Genomic DNA, 24404 nt, shown 5'->3' on the forward strand with positions numbered 1-24404 from the left:
TAGGCTTATAATGGAGCCACAGGATGACGCAAGCCAAAAAGCCTCTTACCGTACGATGGTTGGGTAGAGCTCTGCTGTGTACAGGTAAATGAGACCGAATGCCACCCCAATGGTAAACTTGCCCGTCATGCTGGCAGCAATCTGAAGTGCACTGAAGTCCTGAGGAATGAGGAGGACAGGAGCATTACTGAATGGTAGTAGCTTCCCTTCTCCCGACCCATGAGTGTTGACCTTATCCCCTCTACAGTGAAGGAGCAGGTATTAGTGATCTGACCAGAGGCCCCTGAGATTCTGGGTAAGCTAAGGTCACCAAAGGACAAAGTGCCCTAATAGGCAGGAGTGTACGTCTGCTAGAAGAGAAAAGGGCTGGTATCTCTTAAAGTATACAATTCTTAGGAAATCTGCCCTCTCCAACAACTGATGGATTTCTGCTAACGCTACCCCTATTCACTACTGGTCCCACCAACACCTCCCACTCCATAAGAACATAAGCATTGTTATATTGGGACACAGTGAAGGTCTATCAAGCTCAGTATCCTGTTTCCAACAGTGGCCAATCCAAGCCCAAGCACTTGGCAAGATCTCAAGTAAAGCAAATTTTATGCGGCTCATCCTAGAAATAAGCAGTGGATTTTCCCAAGTTCATCTTAATAACGGCTTATGGACTTTTCTTTAGGAACCTGTCCAAACCATTTTTAAACCTTGCTAAGCTAACTGCTTTTGCCACATTCTCTGGCAACAAATTCCAGAGTTTAATTGCACATTGAGTAAAGAAATACTTTCTCCAATTTGTTCTAAATTTTACTACTTAGTAGCTGTTAAGTTTCTCACGGAAACACTGGGTTTGAGCCCTTGTGGAGTGGCAGTGGCAGGCAAAACCACCCCCAAACCAGAGACAAGGCAGAACAGGACTGGAACCCCGGACTGGAGTTGCAGCTGAGGCAAACAAGCTGGAACAGGCAGAGCAGGAACAACTAGACTTCACCTGCGCTTGACCGCCGTTCCCCAGGAGTTGATCCCCTGGGTGCAAGCGGCCGGCAGGACTTACAGGACAGGGCAGGAACTGGATACCAATAGGATACACACAGGGTCTAGAATACACAAGGGAGGCTAGGCAGAATGCTAGACTAGGACTCTCAGACAAACAATACCACACTAGGCAGAAAGCAAACAGGCTCAAGAACAAGGACTGAAAGCTGCCAGGCAGCCACTAAGAGAGGAACACAGTCAGGAAAGAGTCATGACTAAAAGCTGCCAACAAGCCACTAAGAAAGAAACACAGACAGGTAAGAGTCAGGACTGAAAGCTGCCAAGCAGCCACTAAGAAAGAAACACAGACAACCAAGAATTAGACAAGGAATACAGACCAGAAACAAGACTAGGAAATAAGCAATAAAACCAAAGCTAAACTGCACACAGACTAACTAGAACCAGACAAGGAACTCAGACAAGAAACTGGACTAGGCAGAAGTGCACAGAGCACACCAACAAACCCAGAGATCTTAGGCGATGCAAAGGCAAACACAGAAGTTTCCAGGTGGTTAATAAAGCCCATCAGCAGCTGAAGTTCAAGCTGCAGGAATCACAAGGCAGCTAAGGGTGCTGTTCAGGCACAAACAAGTAAAGCAAGTCTGGCAGCCCGGAAGATCCGGACCGGACTGGGCTGAAGTCTGGAACGTGTGACAGTCCATAGCAGCCACCGGTTCTGGCCACCAGAGGGCGAGGTGAGCACAGACAAGGAAACAGTCACCATCGTGACAGTAGCTTCATTGAATGCCCACTAGTCCTAGTATTTTTGGAAAAAGAAAACGAGCAATTCATGTCTACCCATTCCACTCCACTCAGTATTTTATATCATACCTCCCTCCCCTCAGCCATATCTTCTCCAAGCTGAAAAACCCAGGCCTCTTTAGCTTTTTCTCATATGGAAGTCGCTCCATCCCCTTTGTCATTTTTGTTGCCCTTCTCTGTACCTTTTCTAATTCTGCTGTATCTCTTTTGAGATGTGGTGACTAGAATTGCACACAGTATTCGAGGTGTGGTCACACCATGGAGCAATACAAAGGCATTATAACATTCTCATTTTTCTTTTCCATTCCTTTCCTAATAAATACTAACATTCTATTTGCTTTCTTAGCCGCTGCTGCACACTGAGTGGAGGGTTTCAACGTATCATCAATGATGACACCTAGATCTTTTTCCTAAAGTGGAACCTTGCAATGTAGCTATAGTTTGAGTTTCTGATTTGTACATGCATCACTTTGCACTTGCTCGCATTAAATGCCACCTTGCTTTTGATTGCCCAGTCTCATGAGGTCCTCGAGTTTTTCACAATCCTCTTGTGATCTAACAACTTTGAATGGCACACATGGGAGTTCCAAACCTTTCCCTCTCTTCTGTGTATACTGAGGTGAAAGGGAACTGGGTTCCAGTGATTTATTCTCCGACCACAGTGGCAGTAGAAATTAATTTAGGCTGTGGCCTCTGCACAGAAGCCTAGAGTGGATGGGGTTATTTTGCTTTGCCCTCACAGTTGTGTGTTGCATGTTTACATTTATTTTATCATCTGTTTTTGTAGGTCAAACATTGCATGTGACCCATTTCTTCCAATTACTAGGAGATCTGCAATTCAGACAAGGTAACTACTAATCATTTTATAGTGCTACTAGATGTATGCAGTGCTGTACACATTATAAGCAGGTACTTTCTCTGTCCCTAGAGGGCAGTGCTGTACACATTATAAGCAGGTACTTTCTCTGTCCCTAGAGGGCAGTGCTGTACACATTATATGCAGATACTTTCTCTGTCCCTAGAGGGCAGTGCTGTACACATTATATGCAGGTACTTTCTCTGTCCCTAGAGGGCAGCCCTGTACACATTATATGCAGATACTTTCTCTGTCCCTAGAGGGCAGTGCTGTACACATTATATGCAGATACTTTCTCTGTCCCTAGAGGGCAGTGCTGTACACATTATAAGCAGGTACTTTCTCTGTCCCTAGAGGGCTCACAATCTAAGTTTTTGGCACTTGGGGCAATGAAGGGTTAAGTGACTCACTCAAGGTCACTAGGAGCTGAAGTGAGAATCAAACCCAGGTCTCCAGGATCAAGGTCTGCACTAACTACTAGGCTGCTCCTCCATTCCACTCTATTAATCCATTTGCAGCCCCATAGCATTATGGGGGGGGGGGGGTACTCTTTGCACCCCTCCCTGTACTGCAGAATTCTCCATCTTAGATTTAGGAGCACACAGTCCACAGCCTCTGGCTCTCCCTCCCTCTCTCTCCACCTCTGGAGACACATTCTCCTTTTACTTGAAGCCCAACATCCATCCGTCCAGTCTCTCACATTCATCTCTCGTGGTCTTCAACATCCATCCATTCAGAAATCCAACCTTCATCTCTTCAGTTACTCAGTATCCAGCCCTTCAGTCTCTTCTGCCAACTGATCAATGTCCAGTTACAAAGACTCGTCCTGCCAGGGCAGAGCTCTTGTTTCAACTGTCCGCATGCAGCAAGTTACTTGTTTACTTATTTGGAATAAATGGCTGGAAATCGAGAAAAGCGAGGCTTCTTTTTGGGTGTTTTAGCTAACTGTTCAGTAATGCATGGAAGACACATTATCAGAACACAAAAGGAGCAATTCTATAACTTGGCACCTCCACTTTGGCATTATCTATGCCCTGAGGTGCTGTCATAGAATACTAGTGGAAGCCTGAACTGGCATGCCTAAATTTAGGTGTGACCGCACTCGGGGTGGATTGCTGCTGCGCACCCCCCCCCCCCCCCAGGTGCAGCGGTGTCCGTTCCCCCAGGGTGCAGCACGACCCCCCCCCCCCCCCCCCCGGAGCAATGACACCCTCCTCCCTGGTGCATCAAGCCCCCCCCCCCGAGCACAATGACACCCCCCTCCCTGGCGCATCAAGCCCCTCCTCCTGAGCACAATGACACCCCCCTCCCCGGTGCATCAAGCTCCCCCCCCCCCCCCGGGTTCATTCTTGGCTGCTGGAGGGTGCAAAGAGCAGCTGCACGCCTGTCGGCTCCACTGGCTCCCTGCTCCCTCTGCCCCGGAACAGGAAGTAACCTGTTCCAGGGCAGAGGGAGCAGGGAACCAGCGGAGCCAATAGGTGCGCGGCTGCTCTCTGCACCCTCCAGCAGCATGCACCCGGGGCAGATCGCCTCCACCGTCCTGCCCTTGCTACGCCACTGTGTGACCGTTTACACCAGGGCAATGGCATATGCCATGCAATGCACGTGTATGTTAGAGACATGTCTGTGCTCCTCCCACATGCAAGCCCCCTGGCAGCTACATGCTATCTTATAGAATAGGACAGGGGTGGTCAACCACATTCCTCAATGGCCACAGCCCAAGAATTCCACAATGAATATGCATGAGATTGATTTGCATGTACTGCTAAAGTATAATATTCTTATTGAAAATGTGTTAACTGTGTATGTGAGAGGGAGCTAGTAACCGAGGCTCCACCACTGGCTTAGTAGTAGCTTGTAAGAGGAAGCTGAGAGGAGTAACTCCACCTCCCCCTCAACTTGATAGGAGCCTGTAGGAGGGAGCTGTGATTTGTAGCTCCACCCCTTGGCACAGTGGGAGCCTGTAAGGAGTGGAGGAGTAGCCTAACGGTTACTGCAGCAGGCTTTGATCCTGGCAACCTGTAGCTCCCTGTGACCTTGGCCAAGTGACTTAACCCTCCAAAATAATGTGTGGAGTGGAACGGGTAGACGTGAAGCGTCTGTTTTACACTTTCCAAAAATACTAGGACTAGGGGGCACGCAATGAAGCTACAAAGTAGTACATTTAAAATGAATCGGAGAAAAAGGTTTCTTCACTCAACGTGTAATTCAGCTCTGGAATTCGTTGCCAGAAAATGTGATAAAGGTGGTTAGCTTAGCAGAATTTTAAAAAGGTTTGGACGGTGTCCTAAAAGAAAAGTCCATAGACCATTATTACATTGGACATGGGGAAAATCCACTATTTCTGGAATACGCAGTATAAAATGTTTTGTACTTTTTTTGGGATCTTGCCAGGTATTTGTGACCTGGATTGGCCACTGTTGGAAACAGGATGATGGGCTTAATGGACCTTTGGACTGTCCCAGTATGGCAATACTTATGAACTTATGTACTTATGCCCCACGTACAAAAAACGTAGATTGTGAGCCCCCTTGGGACAGAGAAAGTACCTGTATATAATGTGTACAGCATACGTCTAGTAGCGCTATACAAATGATTAGTAGTAGTAGCAGGGTTGCCAGGTGGAAAATTTTTTTCCCACCCAATCCAGCCTAAAAACAGCCCAAAACCCACCCAAACTCAAACCCCGCCCCTGACACCCCCACCCCCACGTCATCAACCCCGCCCCCGTCGTCATCGGCCCCGCCTCCCCATCATCGGCCCCGCCTCCCCCATCATCGGCCCTGCCCAGAACGTCACTAACCCCGCCCAAAACGTCACTAACCCCGCCCCCCGCGGCCGAAAAAACCACCCGAAAAACCGCGGAAAAGAAAAAAAAGAAGCCCAAAAAACCGCGACCCGCCACGGGCAAAAACTTCCCGCGGCGGGTCGTGGAAAACTGCCCAATTGGGCGGTAAAACCGCCCACCTGGCAACACTGAGTAGTAGTAGTAGTATAAGAGGGAGACAGTAGCTGTAGCTCCACCCCTAGGCACAGTGAAAGCCTGTAAGAGGGAGCTGAGAGTTGTAGCTCCACCTCTTCCTCAACTTGATGGGAGCCAGTAGGAGGGAGTTGGGATTTGTAGCTCCACCCCTAGGCACAGTGGAAGCCTGTAAGAGGGAGTTGACAGTTGTAGCTCCACCTCCCCCCTCAACTTGATGGAAGCCAGTAGGAGGGAGCTGGGATTTGTAGCTCCCACCCCTTGGCACAGTGGGAGCCTATAAGAGAGAGCCAGTAGATGCAGCTCAACCCCTAGGCACAGTGGAAGCCTGTAAGAGGGAGTTGAGAGTTGTAGCTCCACCTCCTCCCTCAACTTGATGGAAGCCAGCAGCAGGAAGCTGAGAATTGTAGTACCACCTACCACCCCTTGGCACAGCAGGAGCCTGTAAGAGGAACCTAACAGTTGTAGCTCGGACCTTTGACACAATGGAAACCCAAGAGGGATTTGGTAGCCTATTTGCAATTTTAAAAAACTGTGCTCATTCAATGTTTCAGGTGTTATTCAGGCCATTCAATGTAAATAGTGACATTCTGAGCTCCTATGGCAGGGATGCAGGAGTTCAGGCCTCAAGTGCCACAAACAGGCCAGGTTTTCAGGATATCCCTAATGAATATGCATATGAGAAATCTGCATGGATACTACCTCCATTGTGTGCCAATGTATCTTATGCATATTCATTAGGGGTATCCTGAAAACTTGGCCTGTCTGCAGCACTTGAGGCCTTAACTCCTGTATCCCCGTCCTATGGTAAAGGGAACAGAAGGACAACTGTGCCCAGCAAATCCTGATTCCTCTTTGGCTGATTTGACATCTGATAATTACCTTAAGGTCATTCCTTCTAATTAGAAATACTGACCTGGGGAATAACCATAATTATGCCACAGATGACTGCACTTAGGAGGAGGAAAGGTGCCAGTGTGTTTCTTCGGCCCAGTCTGTCCATCCCGAGGCAGGCTACGATGTACGATGGCAGCTCCACAGCACCTGTATTTCATCACATGAAATGTCTTTATTAATGTATATCCCGCCTAAATATTTGTAATAGTAATGCTATGTTCCACACAGCCTCACTGGTGGTTCTGCAGGACCCAGTATGGTGACCAGTGGATCCCCGCTACCTTGCAACATTCATGTGCACCATCTCTGTGCTGCCTTGCTTATCTTCTAGGCATTAGAACTCTGCACTCTCCTAGACCACCACCTCTGTTCACCTTCCTCTTGGTTCTCCTTTGGGTGACTTCCATTATCTCTCTTTCTCGCTTACTGCCACCTCTCTTTTTAAATCTCCTTATGATTCAGCTCTCTACTCTCAGGTAGAACCCAAGCAGGTTTGATTGACAGGAGATGACATCACGTGACAAGGCTGAAGCCATCTACACCCACCCAAGGAGGTTTAATTGCTTCTGTACGCAGACACCACCATCTTGATACACTCAGATAATGGGCCAAGCATGCTCCCCTGGGTGGATGAATAGCAAAATCCCACAAGCAATAAATGAAGGGGAGTGAACCAATAACTCCAGACACTGGGACAACTTCATTTCGGACTTTTGCAACACGAAGAGTGCTTTCTTTTATGAGTACAAAGGTCTTTCTCAAGACCACCAGTATATGGTGCCTTCATACCTGCACCTTACTACGCACCAAAAACTCTAAAAATAATCATAGTAACTTCGTGTTGCAAAAAAGAACCAAAAGTAATGCCCAAAGACAACAGGATAATCATACCGATAAACTAGTCCTCTGTTAAACTTGGAGTGCTAGTGAAGCACAAGTATCAGGACGCTAAAAATAAAAGAAATAGTGAGGGCGCTAAAAGATAATAAATAAATAAAACTTGTGCTTCGCTAGCACTCCAAGTTTAACAGAGGACTCATTTATCGTTTGTTTATCCTGCTGTCTTTGGGCATTACTTTTGGTTCTTTTTTGCGACACGCAGTTACTATGATTATTTTTAGAGTTTTTGGTGTCACATCCATAACATTATTCTACGCTTACAACACCATGACATAAGGTTTATACGTTTGTACTCAAAACACAATGGTCTATTAATATTTGATTATGCCATGAATGAATGATTATGCTGTGAATGAATGCAAAATGGCTGTCCTGACCTCTAGTGGTGGTCTTGTGGTACTACCACAAGAGGGTTTGCCTCTAGTGGTAGTATCTTTTGAATACTCCAGTCAGTCAAATACTATTAAAAAGCCATTTCTGACAAGTGGACAGATGATTTGAAGGCTAAACCAAGATTGACCAATCATCTTTTATGTCCTGGAGCCAGATTGTCACTCTGGTCCAGAATGTCAAACTCCAGCCCTCAAGGATCGTTCACTGGTCTGAATCATAGAATAGCCAAAGCATGTGAAGTATTAGACCTCATGAATATTCACGGTGGAAATCCTGAGTAGTATAACTGCCCTTGGAGCAGCAGAGACTAATGTACCTACCCTGGTCTCTCAGTAGATAAGCAATATAGCACCATCTCCCAGCTCTAGAGGAGTTAAGACATCATAACAGCAAAATATTTTTAAAGAAGGGACTTACCAGAGAGAAACAGATTTAAGTATTCGTTGCCTCCTAGATTGACAGAGCTTAGAGAGAAAACGTAGTATCCAAGGCTTCCGGTGAACCAAACTAACCAGATGGAGAAGGTCCTCCTTGCCATGGTGCAGGTGCGGAACAGATCCAGGAGATTGTGATTTTTTACTGAGGGCGCCTTCTTCTTCTTCTCTGTTATTTCACTGACTGGCTCATCCTGGTGAGTTGGACATAGCTCGGAAAGCTTGCAAGGGGTGCTAATATTATTCCATTTTTCCATCACGTTTATCAGTTTTTCTACTTCCTCGTGCCTTCCCTGTGAGAGAAGCCAGAACGGTGTCTCTGGAAGAAGCCAGCAAAAGATGATGAAGGGCAGGGTCGTTATGGACAGACAGACCTGATAGATCCACCAGGTGCGCACCAAGTACCCCACAAGTGCCACGATCATGACTCCAACGGCAAATGCAGCATGGACATGCATGGAGGCCCAGGTCCGAGCTTTAATGCCTACATACTCTGTCACATAGACAAAAACGACCACCAGGTAACCACTGGAGACCTGAAATAAAAACAAAGGAGATTGAGGCAACTTTCATGAGCGCCGTCTTCTCGGTATGCCGTCTGCCACTGGTGTCACCTCTTCAGTCACTTCTATTGAATATGGAAGAAATATAATAAGGAAAGGTTAAGTTGCTTTTTTACAGTTCACCCAATATTAGAAGCACCACCTTCCCAAGGTGGCCAGGACCACCCTAGAGAAAGGAAGTTCTAATACAGTTCTAGGTTCTGCTCCGTTAATGAACTGCAGAGATTTCTAGTGCAGAGTTCTCCAACCTCGGTCCTAGAGGGCCGCAATCCAGTTGGGTTTTCAGGATTTCCCCAATGAGATCTATTTGCATGTACTGTCTCCATTGTATGCACGTAGATCTCATGCATACTAATTGGGGAAATCCTGAAAACCCGACCTGGTGAGGGGTGAGGTTGGACACCCCTGTTCTAGTAGCTTTACCATAGTATTCTATGTTGACTTTTACATCCCCACCCCACAGTTTCTTGAACAAGAGGCTGGACCACCTACCAGTAATTGACAATGGCAAGAGGAGAAATCTCTTGGACAGAACCTGTGCTGGTCTAAAAACTCAGCCTGGTTCAAATGCCTTGTCTTTGTCTCCTGCTTCCCTGGTTATCATACTACACAGAAAGGAGAAGGGGTTCTTTAGATTACATAAGTATGCCATACTGGGACAGACCGAAGTTCCATAAAGCCCAGCATCCTGTTTCCAACAGTGGCCAATCCAGGTCACAAATATCTGGCAAGATCCCAAAAAAGTTCAATACATTTTATGCTGCTTATCCCAGAAATAAAGTAGTGGATTTTCCCTAAGTCAATTTAACAACGGGCTAAGGACTTTTCCTTTAGGAAGACGTCCAAACCTTTTTTAAACCCCAGTAAGCTAACCGCCTTTACCACATTCTCTGGCAACGAATTCTAGAGTTTAATTACACATTGAGTGAAGAAAACTTTTCTCCGATTTGTATTAAATTTACAACTTTATAGCTTCATCATATGCTACTACTACTACTACTACTACTTAACATTTCTAAAGCGCTACTAGGGTTACGCAGCGCTGTACAATTTAACATAAAAGGACAGGCCCTGCTCAAAGAACTTACAATCTAAAGGACAAGTGAGTAGACGATACGATGGAGGCAGTCAATTTGGGGCAGTCCGGATATCCTGAAGGTAAGAGTTAGGTGCCGAAGGCAGCATTGAAGAGGTGGGCTTTAAGCAGAGACTTGAAGATGGGCAGGGAGGGGGCTTGACGTAGGGGCTTAGGAAGGTTGTTCCAGGCATAGAGTGAGGCGAGGCAGAATGGGCAGAGCCTGGAGTTGGCAGTGGTGGAGAAGGGTACTGAGAGGAGGGATTTGTCCTGTGAACGGAGGTTTCGGGTGGGAACATAAGGGGAGATGAGGGTAGAGAGGTAGTGAGGGGCAGCAGAATGAGTACATTTGTAGGTAAGAAGGAGGAGCTTGAACTGAATGCGGTATCGGATTGGAAGCCAGTGAAGTGACCTGAGAAGAGGGGTGATATGAGTATATCGGTTCTGGCGGAATATAAGACGTGCAGCAGAGTTCTGAACAGATTGAAGGGGGGATAGATGGCTAAGTGGGAGTCCGGTGAGGAGTAAGTTGCAGTAGTCAAGTCGGGAGGTAATGACAGTGTGGATGAGAGTTCGGGTGGTGTGTTCAGAGAGGAAAGGGCGAATTTTGCTGATGTTGAAGAGGAAGAAGCGACAGGTCTTGGCTATCTGCTGGATGTGTGCCGAGAAGGAGAGGGAGGAGTCGAAGATGACTCCGAGGTTGCGGGCAGATGAGACAGGGAGGATGAGGGTGTTATCCACTGAGATAGAAAGTGGAGGAAGAGGAGAAGTGGGTTTTGGTGGAAAGACGATGAGCTCAGTCTTGGACATGTTCACATGCCGACATCTTCCCATTCCAGTCCACTCATTATTTTATAGACCTCTATCATATCTCCCCTCAGCCGCCTTTTCTCCAAGCTGAAGAGCCCTAGCCGCCTTAGCCTTTCCTCATAGGGAAGTCGTCCCATCCCCTTTATCATTTTCGTCACCCTTCTCTGTACCTTTTCTAATTCCACTATATCTTTTCTGGCAATAGAAAAATCCTCATTTTTGACTTTTGGAACAAAAACTGAAATGTTATGGCAGAAATACATATTGTTTAAAAGGTGCATTGAAAAGGAGTGTAGCAGAGATGTTTGAACTATTTTACCTTGGACTGTAAAAGTTATGGCAGAGAGTAAGTGAACCAAGCAGGGATAAGATATGTATAGCCCAGCAGTAAAAGTGCCGTGTAGAGAAAATTACCACAGTTTTGTTGTTTTTGACACACGTTTTTTTAGTTCTGCAGGTGTTTTTTGTAAACATTTTTTGTAAAATGTGGAGTCATTTCCTCACCTGCATAGGGGTGTCTATCACAAAATGAGAAGTTCACACTGAAAAGGCTTGATGTCAGCAATATATGTTCCTGCCCATCCTATCAGAAAGCACTAGAAGATGTGCAGTGGGCCACACATTTTAAGCTGATCCCTTGAGGACGACATCATTGGAAGGAGGACCCTGACCAGCAAGAGACAGGGACTCTGAGCAGCAGAACAGTAAGAGTAGGCCCCAAAGTGTACTGAGGCCTACTGCTGAGCTTCTACCAAAGCCAGTTGACATCAACCCAAAAAGAGAGTTGTCTTCTAGAATGTTCATTTGCATGCAATGAAACTACAGTGTAAATTTAAAACAAAACAGAGAAACATTTTCTTCACCCAACGCATAATTAAACTCTGGAATTCGTTGCCGGAGAATGTGGTGAAGGCGGTTAGCTTGGCAGAGTTTAAGAAGGGGTTAGACAGTTTCCTAAAGGACAAGTCCATAAACCACTACTAAATGGACTTGGGAAAAATCCACAATTCCAGGAATAACATGTATAGAATGTTTGTACGTTTGGGAAGCTCCCTTGGCCTGGATTGGCCGCTGTCGTGGACAGGATGCTGGGCTCGATGGACCCTTGGTCTTTTCCCAGTGTGGCATTACTTATGTACTTAACAGTGATAGCTCATTGTCTGAAGCCCATAATAATCCTGTTAGTAGAAGGAGGCCAGTCTGTCAGACATATCTGTTACCACCAATGCCACTGGGATCAGGACCCAATCCCAATAGCTCTTTGTTGTCGCCAATGTGATGAGGGCTTCTTTGAATCAGAGGAAGGGAATCACAAGGAAGAGAGAGATCATCTGAAGTGAGGAGAAGACATTAGCAGGTGGTCATTTGTATGTGGATCCAGCCAGGAGAGCGGCTGCACACAGCACACCGGGACCAATAGGGTGAGTACCAGAGAGGAGTCTATCCTCCCCCCCCTGAAAGCTCTGTCAGAATCCAGATGGCCCAAGATGGGAGGGAGCCAGACCTAAGGCAGGAAGTGGATTAATGACCAGTGTGAAAGGCACAGGGACATGGGGGAGCCTGGAGTGATACTGAGCCGGGAGTCTGACAGGCTCCAAAGTATTCCTGTGGCTCACCCATCATTGGGAGGACCCCCTCTTTACATATTTGGATAAAAAGGATGAAGCTTAGTTAAGTCAAGTCAAGTTACATTAATCTAGTGCTTGCCTTAGGGAGGGCCTCCAAATGAAGTCTACAAGGACACTCTCCAAAAATGTTATCTTGATCATCTACTGCCAGCCACCCCAACCTGTTCTGCCATAATAGGTAAAGAAGATGGAGGCTGGTGATACAGGCAGTATAGCCAACGTTAATACTGCATCAGTAACCAGTGAATGCCTGCAAAAAGTTTGGAAAGATTTGAGCACTGGCCTACCAGTGCTGTACAATCTCATTGAGTATATGTGCTTGGTTCAAGAAAATTTGCTACAGAGTTTATTTTCAGGAGTCTTACTGGACTGGATCATTTCCAGCTCAGAAACAGAACAAATACTGTCTGAGAGCTGCAGATTTGCAGAAGGAGGAACCAGTGTACAAGGATCTCATTCCATGAGCCCCTCCCTATCTCTAGAAGGCATTGATATGGCCACTATATTCGTACCATCTGAACTTCTCAGGGATCCCTGGATGAGCTCAAATGTGAACGAGAAGAGAAACTGCTGTAGTGGAGCCATGTGGAGTACGTCATAAAGAAATTGGTATGGGACCTACCTATAGGAGGTGTGGAATCCTCATGTTACCCTTCCAGAGATGAGAATGGTGGAAGCAAAGAGGAATGTCTGGGTCAGGGAAGAGATCTTTCAGCCCAGAAGACCCAATAGTAAAGATTACTGTAGAGAAACAATTTAGGAGTTGGCAAATCAGGAGGTGTCGAAGAAAGCATTCATTTCATGGTAGTGGATAACAGAGGGAGAGTAAAACACTGCTCTGAGACCAGAATCCTCCCTGAAGGCTACCTAGTCAAAAAAAACAAGACTCAAAATGGTTCAGCTTCTGAAAGAGCCTGAAGGACTGAAGTGGTAGCCAGAAGTAATAGCCAACTGTTTCTGAATACCAAAGAAGAGACTCAGGGAATGCTGAAATACATCGTTTCTGCACTGTTGAGTGTACTGATAGTCTTCGCTCTTTTTTCAGGTAGAGTGCGGACCCATAAGATGGTAACGGCAGGACCACTGGTTGGACAAGGAGGAACTAAAGGATTTTGAGGTCTGTGGTGTTACTAGAATGCCTAGTATTTGATCAGAGGGGGGATCACAGGGACTACCATTGATACTCAAATGATTAAAATGGAGAAGACATTTATGCTGTTCCAAATAAAGAGTTACTTTTAGTTGTCGTGACAATTAAGTTGAGAGTTGGACCTTGGACCTTTGGCACAGTGGGAAGGGAACCCAAGAGGGGATTGGAACAAATTTCCTCTTTATATCTTCTACGGCTACCTTAATTTCATTTTATCTATTGGATAGTCATTCCTCAAGTATACGATTATCTTCTATATGGATCATGAAGGATTTGTATTCAGGCAAGCTTGATGGTTTGCCACTTTAATAAGTGTCCTACCTGAGTTGTGAAGGGTATTCCAAGAAAGTGAGATGCCACCTCCCTGCAGATATCCTGCTTTATTCTTAAGGATATTTAATTGGGTTTCTCTTAATATGATGACCCACAATAATAAAGTGTACATTTTAGAGGGTATTCTCCAACGAGGACATTAATATAGCGGAAGTAGAGAAGGTTTCAGGAACGATGCTAGTGTTAAAGATAGGAGTCACCACCTTGGAAACCTTACTTGATAAACGGTACAATGGGTTACATGGCATTGTCTTTAGGGATGATAGACAACATTAGTGTAACAGAGAAATATTTTAGCGGGGTCTTATTTAATGAGCCCTACAGCCAGGACTTTTGAGAGAATGCTGTGCCTTTCTCTTCTCACACAGAAAGACATTAGCTGGCCTCTCTGGACTTTCGGAAATGCTGAGCTACCATCCTGACATGAATGAGAGCATATGCAAATTTCTTTGGTCCCATTAAAGTAAAAAAGATTATTAGGATATAATTTTTTGCATATGGGTTACAGCTGCACCCTAAAAATTTAATATACCACCTTTCACTTAAAAATACACAACAAGGGGATTTACAATAAAAAAAGAAGAAACAGCTTAAAAACCACAAATAACAAAACAAAACCATACTCCACACAACACAAAAGGAAGGACTGTAAAATAGCACAACAATCTTTAACCAAATAACAATGCAGGTGATAATAAATAGAGACACAACAGGAAAAAGAATTTTAAAAAACCACCACAACAACAAAAAACACACCTACCTCACAGAGATTCTACTCCCCCCCCAAATGACCAGAAGATTCATTAACAATCAAAATATTTGTTGCGACTTGCACATCACAGTTACAACAAGGTTTTTTCTACTGTTGGGAAGAGCGCTGTGTCTCTCTCCTCACACATGAGTAAAGTGATGTGGCAGCCGTGTTGGTCCACTTTTAAAGGTAATAACTACTACTACTACTACTATAAATCAATTCCATAGTGCTACCAGTCGTACGCAGCGCTTTACAATTGAACATGAAGAAAAGACAGTCCCTGCTCAAAAGAGCTTACAACAAAAAATGGAAAAGAAAATAAGATGAAACCTTTTTTTATTGGACTAACAATACATTTTTTGATTATCTTTAGAAGAGGAAGAAGGGTTACCTTCAAAAGCTAATAAAAAAATGTATTAAATTAGCCAATAAAAAAGGTATCATCTGATTTTCTTTTCTCTGTTTTGTTTTATGTCTATTTATCTCCTCACACTGAAAGCCACATGTCAACTTCCAGAGATTTCCGAGAGCCCTGTGTCCTTTTTTTCCTCACCCAGGAAGGCATAAGCATCTCTAGATTTTCTGAGAAACATTTCTGTACAAGGACACATAAGGGATGCTCTTGATTCTGCATTGCAATGTTCCTAAAATATCTTCTTATAACATCAACATAGCACAGTGGTGACTGCATCACCTTAGACTAGCCTTTGTGGTCACAAACATTTTGCATCTTCTTACCAGAAGAAGACTCTGACTAGCTACAGTCTAATAAGATTGTGACAAAGGGAATGTCCTAAGAAGGCCACTTGCCGGTGATTTTCCTGGTAAAAGGAAAAAAATAGTACTTAAGGATGGTATGGGGACAAAATAACAAAATGGATTCACTACTGAGTTTACTGATTTCCCGCGTGTCGGACGCGCGCCAAGTGGCATTTGATGCATGTAGGTCATTACCACCCGGTTACCGCATGAGACTTTACCACTAGGTCAATGGTTGGTGGTAAGGTCGCAGACCCAAAATGTAATCGCGGCAATTTTGATTTTGCTCCATGTCATTTTTGGCAAAAAGTTTTAAACCTGCTACACTAACCATTAAGCCACTCCTCCACTCTGCCCTTCTCTGTACCTTTTCTAATTCTACTATATCTTTTTTGAGATACAATGACCAGAATTTGCACACACTATTTGAGGTGCGGTCGCACTATGGAGTGATACAAAGGAATTACAAGGTCCTCATTTTTGTTTTCCATTCTTTTCCTAATAATACCTAACATTATATTTGCTCTCTTAGCCACCACCACACACTAAGCAGAGGGTTTCAACATATCATCAATGATGACACCTAGATCCTTTCCTGGTCGGTGACTCCTAATGTGGAACATTGCATTACGCAGCTATAATTTGGGTTCCTCTTTCCCACATGCATCATTTTGCACTTGCTCACATTAAATGTCGTCTACCATTTAGATGCCCAGTCTCGTAAGAAAATAAGAAGCAACATAAGCAGTGACAAGCTAGATACGAAACATTGATTAAAGAAGACTAAAAGAGAATATGAAGAAAAACTTGCCATGGAGACAAAAACTCATAATTAAACTCTGGAATTCGTTGCCAGAGAATGTGGTAAAGGCGGTTAGCTTAGCGGGATTTAAGAAAGGTTTGGATGGTTTCCTAAAGGAAAAATCCATAGACTATTATTAAAATGGACTTAGAGAGAATCCACTGCTTATTTCTGGGATAAGTAGCATAAAACGTTTTGTACTTTGTTGGGATCTTGCCACTGGATTGGCCACTGTTGGAAACAGGATGCTGGGATTGATGGACCTTTGGTCTGTCCCAGTATGGTAACCCTTATGTACTTATGTACTTATAGCCTCTTTTACTTCACCTTTTAACCATTCTGGCTGTCTTTTATTCTTCTTTCCACCTTTGTTAATACGTGGAATACATCTGATCTGGGCTTCCATGATGGTATTTTTAAACAACGTCCACATCTGATTTAAAGTCTTAACCTTTGCGGCCAAGCCTTTTAGCTTCTTTTTAACCATTTCCCTCATTTTTTCAAAGTCCCCCTTTCAAAAATTAAATGTTTGTACTGTAGATTTCTTTAGTGACTTCACTATAGATATCAGCTCAAATTTGATCATGTTATGGTCACTGTTTCCCAGTGGAAGCAACACAGTCTCGTACTACGCCCCGCATTCCACTAAGGACTAGATCTAAAATAATTCTCCCTCTTTCCGGTTCTTGTACCAGTTGCTCCAAGAAGCGGTCATTTATTATGTAATTCAGTACATAGTAACACAGTAGATGATGGCAGAAAAAGACCTGCACGGTCCATCCAGTCTGCCCAACAAGATAAACTCATATGTGCTACTTTTTGTGTATACCTGACCTTGATTTATATCTGCCATTTTCAGGGCATTTTTTTTAATGTATTGGGATGTGGGCAAATACACAGAATTCTGGTATTTACTCGCATAACCGTCCTTTGGTAAATACATGCATATCTTACATAGCAAGTCTTTTGTATATAGGCAGAATCTGGGTGGAGTGTGGGCAGAACAAACAGGTAACTTGTACAATATGATAGATTACTATGGCTATGTAAGAGCTTGTGTCTAACTTATAGGCACGTGATATTCTATAAAGGAAAGGTGGCCCCTGTGTTATTTTATAGAATAGATGTTGATGGCCTTTCCAAGGAAGATTCTCGACTAATGTACCGATGTAGGAATCTTCTTCATGTGCAGTTTTCCAAGAAGTAGCTTTTCCTCCACTACGGAATACTCACAAGATGGTTCAGATGATCTCTCCATGCTTGCGGTGACATTTGAATGGTATGCTTGCAGTTCTTTTGATAGTGTCAGGACCCTTAAGAGACACTTGGTATGAAGTATCATCCGCAAATAGGCAAACTTTACCTTCTAACCCTTCGGCAATGTCACTCACAAATATATTGAACAGAATCGGTCCCAGCACCGATCCCTGAGGCACACCACTACTCACCTTTCCCTCCTCCGAGCGAATTCCATTCACCACCACCCTCTGGCTTCTGTCCGTCAACCAGTTCCTAATCCAGTTCAACACTTCGGGTCCTATCTTCAGCCCTTCCAGTTTATTTAAGAGCCTCCTGTGGGGAACTGTGTCAAAAGCTTTGCTGAAATCTAAGTAGATTACGTCCATAGCTCGTCCCTGATTCAATACTCCTGTCACCCAATCAAAGAACTCAATGAGATTCATTTGGCACGATTTCCCTTTGGTAAAACCATGTTGTCTCGGATCTTGCAACTCATTGGCTTCCAGGAAATTCACTATCCTTTCCTTCATAGTGCTGGGCAGACTTATACGGTCTGTGCCAGAGCCAGTGGTGGGAGGCGGGGCTGGTGGTTGGGAGGCGGGGATAGTGCAGGGCAGACTTATACAGTCTGTGCCCTGAAGAGGACAGGTACAAATCAAAGTAGGGTATACACAAAAAGTAGCACATATGAGTTTGTCTTGTTGGGCGGACTGGATGGACCATGCAGGTCTTTTTCTGCCGTCATTTACTATGTTACTATGTCATTTACTATGAAGTGTCAGGACCCAAGCTGAAGAGACACTTGGTATGACCGTCAAAATCCTTGCATTTTGGGCAAGATAGAAATCCCAACTTCAGAGACTTTAATAATCTCTCCTCAATGAAAACTGTGTTTGAAGAAACAACTACTTAGAAGCTTTTATGGGACAGCTTTGTTTCACATCCATTTGGCTGAGCAGAAAATACAAAAGTGAGGAACTGGGTCAATGGCTGCACCTGGGAAGGAACAAAAACCAGGAGTCCAGGAAAATCTTTATTAGAATAGACCCGACTATTACCGCCACTTCCAACAAACGAACAGACGGAAAGAGGCAGCAGCAGGACTTACTCAGCTCACCGCTTCCAGTCTTTTGGCGATTAATTAACCGATCGGAGGTGAGTGAGCAAAAGAAAAATCCGGAAGTAAGGTGGGGGCACTCGATCCAGGTGCCTAGCATTTCCACTAGCCGCCTTCCAGGTGCTGTGGAGGGCTTGGAATTCATCTGCATATCCTTCCAGCCTTCTCCGGGGTGACTCCCAGGTCCACCCAGATCCACTCACTCCAGGTGTCTAATGACATACTCTATACACTCTGTATTTTCTCTTTGCTATTTCTTATGGCTCCAGTACAGTTTCTCTTCTTGGTACTGTCCCTTCCCAATCTCTTTCTCCATCTAAAACCAACCTGTATACTGCAGGAACACATTGCCCACCTTCTGCTTTCATCATCTTAACATTCCTTTTGACTTATCCCTTCTTCTCAGCTCTCAACCTTCAACATTTCCTTCCTTTCATTCAACCATCTCATTCTGTCTGGGTACATCTCGCCTTTGTCACTGTCGTCATACCTCTCCTACTCATCTCTGTACTCTCTTGCTTCTTCTCGTGCTCTCCGCTGGGGATATCAATCCCAATCCTGGTCCTCTACATCAGGTCTCATCTTATTCGTGCAGGTCACACCATGATGTCTCCAATCTAATTCCTGTTCCTCTCCTCTCCACTTCTTCTCCGCCTTTTTCATGTGCTCTGTGGAATGTCCGCTCTGTCTGCAACAAACTTTTCTAAATCCACGACTTCTTTATCTTTCATACTCTCCATCTGCTTGCCCTGAGACTTTGCTTTGCCATGAAGACTCTGCTTCAGCTGTGGCACTGTGTCATGGAGGTTACCTTTTCTCCCACACTCCTCACCCGGTGGGCCATTGAGGTGGTGTTGGGGTACCACTCTCACCCACTTGTAGATTTCAACTTCTTCTTCCACCTCAGTCTCACTGTTTTTCTTTCTTCGAAGCCCACTCCATCCATCTATTCGTTCCTCTGCCTCTCCGATTAGCAGTCATTTATCGACCCCCTGATGAGCCCCTTTCTTCCTTTCTCACTCCTTGCTTTCCTTATTTTTTGAACCTTCATCTCCTTCCATCATTCTTGGGGAGTTTAACATTCATGCTAGTGATCCCTCTGACTCTTATGCTTCTCAGTTTCTCGCTTTAACATCCTCTTTCAGTCTTCAACTGTGCTCCACTACCCCTACTCACCAGAATGGCTACTGTCTTGATTATATCTTCTTCTCCAACTGCTCACTCTCCAGTTTCTGCGCCTCAGCTCTTCCCCTCTCTGATCATCATCTTATAACTTTCATACTTAAACACCCTCCCTCCCAGTCCCATCCAATCTCCACCAATACATTTAGGAATCTTCAGGCTATTGACTCTTCCACTCTGTTCTCCAGTGTTTCAAACCTCTTCTGAACCACTATGCTATCCAAGTCTGTCAATGAGGCTGTATCTTCCTATAATACTATTCTCTCCTCTGCTCTGGACACTCTCACTCCTCCCATTCCCCAGTCTGTAAGACGTACTAAACCCCAGCCTTGGCTGACCACTAGAATCTGCTACCTACATTCCTGTGTCCAATCTGCCAAACACCTTTGACTGAAATCCCGTGCCCATGCTGATTTCATATGTTTCAAATTCTTGCTGACCTCCTTCCAGTCTTCTCTTTCACTTGCCAAACAGGACTACTGCATCAAGTTGACAAACTCTCTTGGCTCAAACCCTTGACATCTCTTTGCCACACTGAACTCTCTCCTCAAAGTGCCTTCACCTCCAACTCCTCCTTCACTTTCTCCCCAGACTCTGGCTGAGTACTTTCATAAGGTTCACAAGATTAACCTTGAATTCTCAACCAAGACACCTCCACCTCTCCTTTCCTTAGTCCATTCTCTCAACCCTCTTTCAACCCCTGCCTCCTTTTCTGAAATCACTGAAGAGGAAACTGCACATTTTCTTTCCTCCTTAAAACTAACTACCTGTTCCTCTGATCCTATTCCCACCCATCTACTTAGCACTATCTCTCCTACTGTCATCTTCTACCTGTCATATCCTCAATCTTTCACTTTCCACTGAGACTGTTCCTGATGCCTTCAAACATGCCGTAGTTAAACCACTCCTCAAAAAACCTTCATTGGAACCTCCCTGTCCTTTCACCTATTGCCCCACCCCTCTCCTCTCTTTCCTATCCAAGATATTTGAATGTGGTATTCATCGCCGTTGTCTTGACTTTCTTCTCAAGCTATTCTTGATCCATTTCAGTCTGGCATTTGCACTCTTCATTCAAATGAAACAGCACTTACTAAAGTCTCCAATGACCTTGGTCCTGGCCAGATCCAAAGATTTCTATTCTATCCTCATCCTCCTCAATCTATCTGCTGCTTTTGACACTGTTGATCACTGCCTACTCCTTGATACGCTGTCCTCACTTGGATTTCAGGGCTTTTTTTTTTAACTCTCTCCCATCACACTTTTAGTGTATATTTATTTATTTTATTTATTTATTTATTTCATTTGTATCCCACATTCCCCCACCTATTTGCAGGCTCAATGTGGCTTACATAGATTTGATAACATTGTCATAGCTGGATATCAGATACAGTTAGTTGTATGTATAGTGGGAAGGGGAGAGGGAAGAAGGAAGAGAGTTGTTGAGGTAGTTATATAGGGTGTGTGTTCATAATTGAGTGGACTTAGTGAAGTTATAGGTTTTCATTGTAGGCCTTGTTGAAGAAGAATGTTTTCAGAGATTTTCGAAACATAGTTGTTTCTTTGATTGTTTTCAGGTCTGTAGGTAATGCATTCCAAATCTGCGTGCTCTTGTAAGAGAAGGTAGTGGCGTGCATCAGCTTGTATTTAAGTCCTTTGCAGCTGGGGTAGTGCAGGTTGAGAAATTTGCGGGATGATCTTGTGGCGTTTCTGGGAGATAGGTCCCCGAGGTTTAGCATATAGATTGGGGCGTCTGCATGAATGATTTTGTGTACAATCGTGCAGATCTTGTACACAATGCGCTCTTTAAGTGGAAGCCAGTGAAGTTTTTCTCTTAGGGGTTTTGCACTTTCATATTTGGTTTTTCCAAATATGAGTCTGGCGGCTGTATTCTGGCCAGTTTGGAGTTTTTTGATTGTCTGTTCTTTGCACCCGGCATATAGTGCGTTGCAGTAGTCCAGATGGCTTATTACCATTGATTGTACCAGGGTACGGAAGATGTATCTCGGGAAGAAAGGTTTTACTCTTTTAAGTTTCCACATGGTGTAGAACATCTTTTTCGTCGTGTTTTTCACGTGGGTATCAAGGGTGAGGTTTTGATCAATGGTGATTCCGAGAATTTTCAAGTTTTGTGAGACCAGAAGAGAACAGTATGGTGTTATTATGACATCGAAGTTTTTTGTGTTATGTTGTGAGGTGAGTACAAGACATTGTGTTTTCTCTGCGTTAAGTTTTATTTGGAATGCATCTGCCCAGGTGTGCATTATTTGGAGGCTTTGGTTAATCTCGTTGGTGATTTCAATTAGATCTTGTTTGAATGGGATATAAATAGTGACATCATCTACATAGATATAGGGGTTGAGGTTTTGATTGGCTAGTAGTTTGGCTAGAGGTGTCATCATTAGGTTGAATAATGTTGGTGAGAGAGAGGATCCCTGGGGTACTCCACATTCCGATATCCATGGAGGTGATCTGTCCCCGTTCGTTATTACTTGGTATGATCTTTTGGTCAAGAATCCTTTGAACCATTTGAGAACAGTGCCTCCTACTCCAAAGTATTCTAATATATGTATTAGTATTTCATGGTTGACCATGTCAAAGGCACTGGACATGTCGAATTGCAGGAGGAGGATGTTGTTGCCTGTTGCAATTGCTTGTTTGAATGAGTTCATTGCAGATACTAGTACAGTTTCAGTGCTGTGGTTCGTCCGAAATCCTGATTGGGACTCGTGCAGAATTGAGTGTTTATTTAGGTATCCAGTAAGTTGTTTCATCACTATGCCTTCCATGAGTTTGGTCATGAGTGGAATAGATGCTACTGGTTGATAATTAGTTAGGTCCATTGTGCTTTCTTTAGCATCTTTTGGTAACAGAGTGAGTAGGATGTTTCCTTTATCTGTGGGAAAGAGTCCATTTTGAAGCCTGTAATTTATATGCTTCGTGAGATCTGTTTTGAATTGTTTCGGTGCGGATCTTATTAGACTGTTAGGGCAGATGTCTAATTTGCACTGCGATTTGGCGTATTTCCTAGCCAGTGTAAAATTTCTTTTGGTGAGAGTGTGTCAAAGTTGGTCCATGATCGATCTGCTGGGTATTCTCCGGGTTTTGGGTCTAGACATTCGAGGATATTTGTATAGTCCGTTGTGGTAGTGGGTATCATGAGTCAGAGCTTTATGATTTTTTCATTGAAGTAGTTCACAAGGTTAGTTGCTGATGGTGTATCTGAGTTGTTGGAGGTGACCTTGGTAGTATTTAGAAGATTGTTTACGAGTGAGAAGTTTGTGTGTATCCTTGTAGTTTGGTCCTATTTTGGTTTTGTAATAGGCCCTTTTCGTTTGTCTGATGTTGTATTTGTATTTTCTTTGTAGTTGCTTCCATTCTTTGTGTGTGTTTTCGTCTTTTTTCTTACTCCATGCTCTTTCCAGTCTTCTGACTTGTGTTTTTAGTTCTTTTAATTCTTCGTTGACCCATGGTATTGAGTTTTTTCATGTGAGGTTCTGGTTTGAAGTGGTGCTATGTTGTCTAGTGTTATTCTGCATTTGTTATCCCAATCTTGGAGAAATTGGGGTGAGTCTGTAGGTATTGTTCATTCATCACTGTAGAGTTTTTGCCAGAATGTTAGTGGGTCTATTTTGCCTCTCGTAGTATATGTTTGTTGTTTTTGTTGTGTCTATGGTGGATCCTCCTCCACTTCTATCCCACTATCAGTTGGTGTACCTCAGGGCTCTGTCTTGGAACCTCTTATTTTCTCCATCTATACTTCTTCTCTTGATGCTCTGATCTCATCCCATGGTTTTCAGTATCACCTTTATGCTGATGACTCCCAGATCTACATCTCCAAACCAGAAATTTCAGCAGGAATCCAGGCCCAAGTATCAGACTGCCTCTCTGACTTTGCTGCCTAGATGTCTCACTGCCATCTGAAACTAAACACGACCAAGACTGAACTTCTTCCCATTCTCTATCTCTGTGGATAACACTCTCATACTCCTTGTCTGATCAGCTCATAATTTTGGGGTCATCTTTGACTCCTCTCTCTCTTTCTCTTCACAAATCCAACAGACTTCTGAAACCTGTCGTTTCTTTCTCTATAATATCACCAAAATTTGTCCTTTCCTTTCTGAGCATGCTACCAGAACCCTTATCCACACTCCTATCACCTCTCGCTTAAACTATTGCAACTTGCTTCTTACAGGTCTCCCACTAAACCATCTCTCTCCCCTTCAATCTGTTCAAAATTCGGCTGCATGACTTATATTCCGCCAGTGTTGCTATGCTCATATTAGCCCTCTCCTCAAGTCACTTCATTGACTCCCTATCCACTTCCACATACAGTTCAAACTCCTCTTACTGACTTACAAGCACATTCACTCTGCAGCTCCTCAGTTCCTCTCCACTCTCATCTCTCCCTACACTCCTCCCCAGGAACTCCATTCACTGGGTAAATCTCTCTTATCTGTACCCTTCTCCTCCACTGCCAATTCCAGACTCCATTCCTTGCTGCACTATATGCCTAGAATAGACTTCCTGAGCCAGTACATCTAGTTCCATCTCTGGCTGCCTTCAATCTAGGCTAAAAGCCCACCATTTTGAGGCTGCTTTTAACTCCTAACCCCTCGCTTGTTCAGTACCCATGTCTGTTTTATCATTCCCAGTTTAGTAATTCCCTTATCTCTTATTTGTCCTGTTTGTCTGTCTTGATTCGATTGTAAGCTCTGTTGCAGGGACTGTTTCTTACATGTTC

At 44.2% G+C, this 24404-nt stretch overlaps 2 protein-coding genes across 2 annotated transcripts in view; both read right to left on the reverse strand.

The window, feature by feature from the left end:
* Positions 1-17383, reverse strand: part of LOC115464837 (solute carrier family 22 member 16-like) — a 29095-nt gene extending 11712 nt beyond the window's left edge. Inside the window, exons 1-4 of the mRNA XM_030195196.1 lie at positions 17291-17383; positions 8235-8787; positions 6544-6671; positions 50-159 (exon numbers count right to left, since the gene is read on the reverse strand). Coding sequence (XP_030051056.1) covers positions 50-159; positions 6544-6671; positions 8235-8787; positions 17291-17383 — 884 coding nt within the window. The remainder of the gene's footprint in view (positions 1-49; positions 160-6543; positions 6672-8234; positions 8788-17290) is intronic.
* Positions 1-24404, reverse strand: part of WASF1 (WASP family member 1) — a 576737-nt gene that overhangs the window by 488113 nt on the left and 64220 nt on the right. The window lies entirely within an intron of this gene.

This window comes from Microcaecilia unicolor, chromosome 3, assembly GCF_901765095.1.
Source record: "Microcaecilia unicolor chromosome 3, aMicUni1.1, whole genome shotgun sequence".
Lineage (NCBI taxonomy): Eukaryota > Metazoa > Chordata > Amphibia > Gymnophiona > Siphonopidae > Microcaecilia > Microcaecilia unicolor.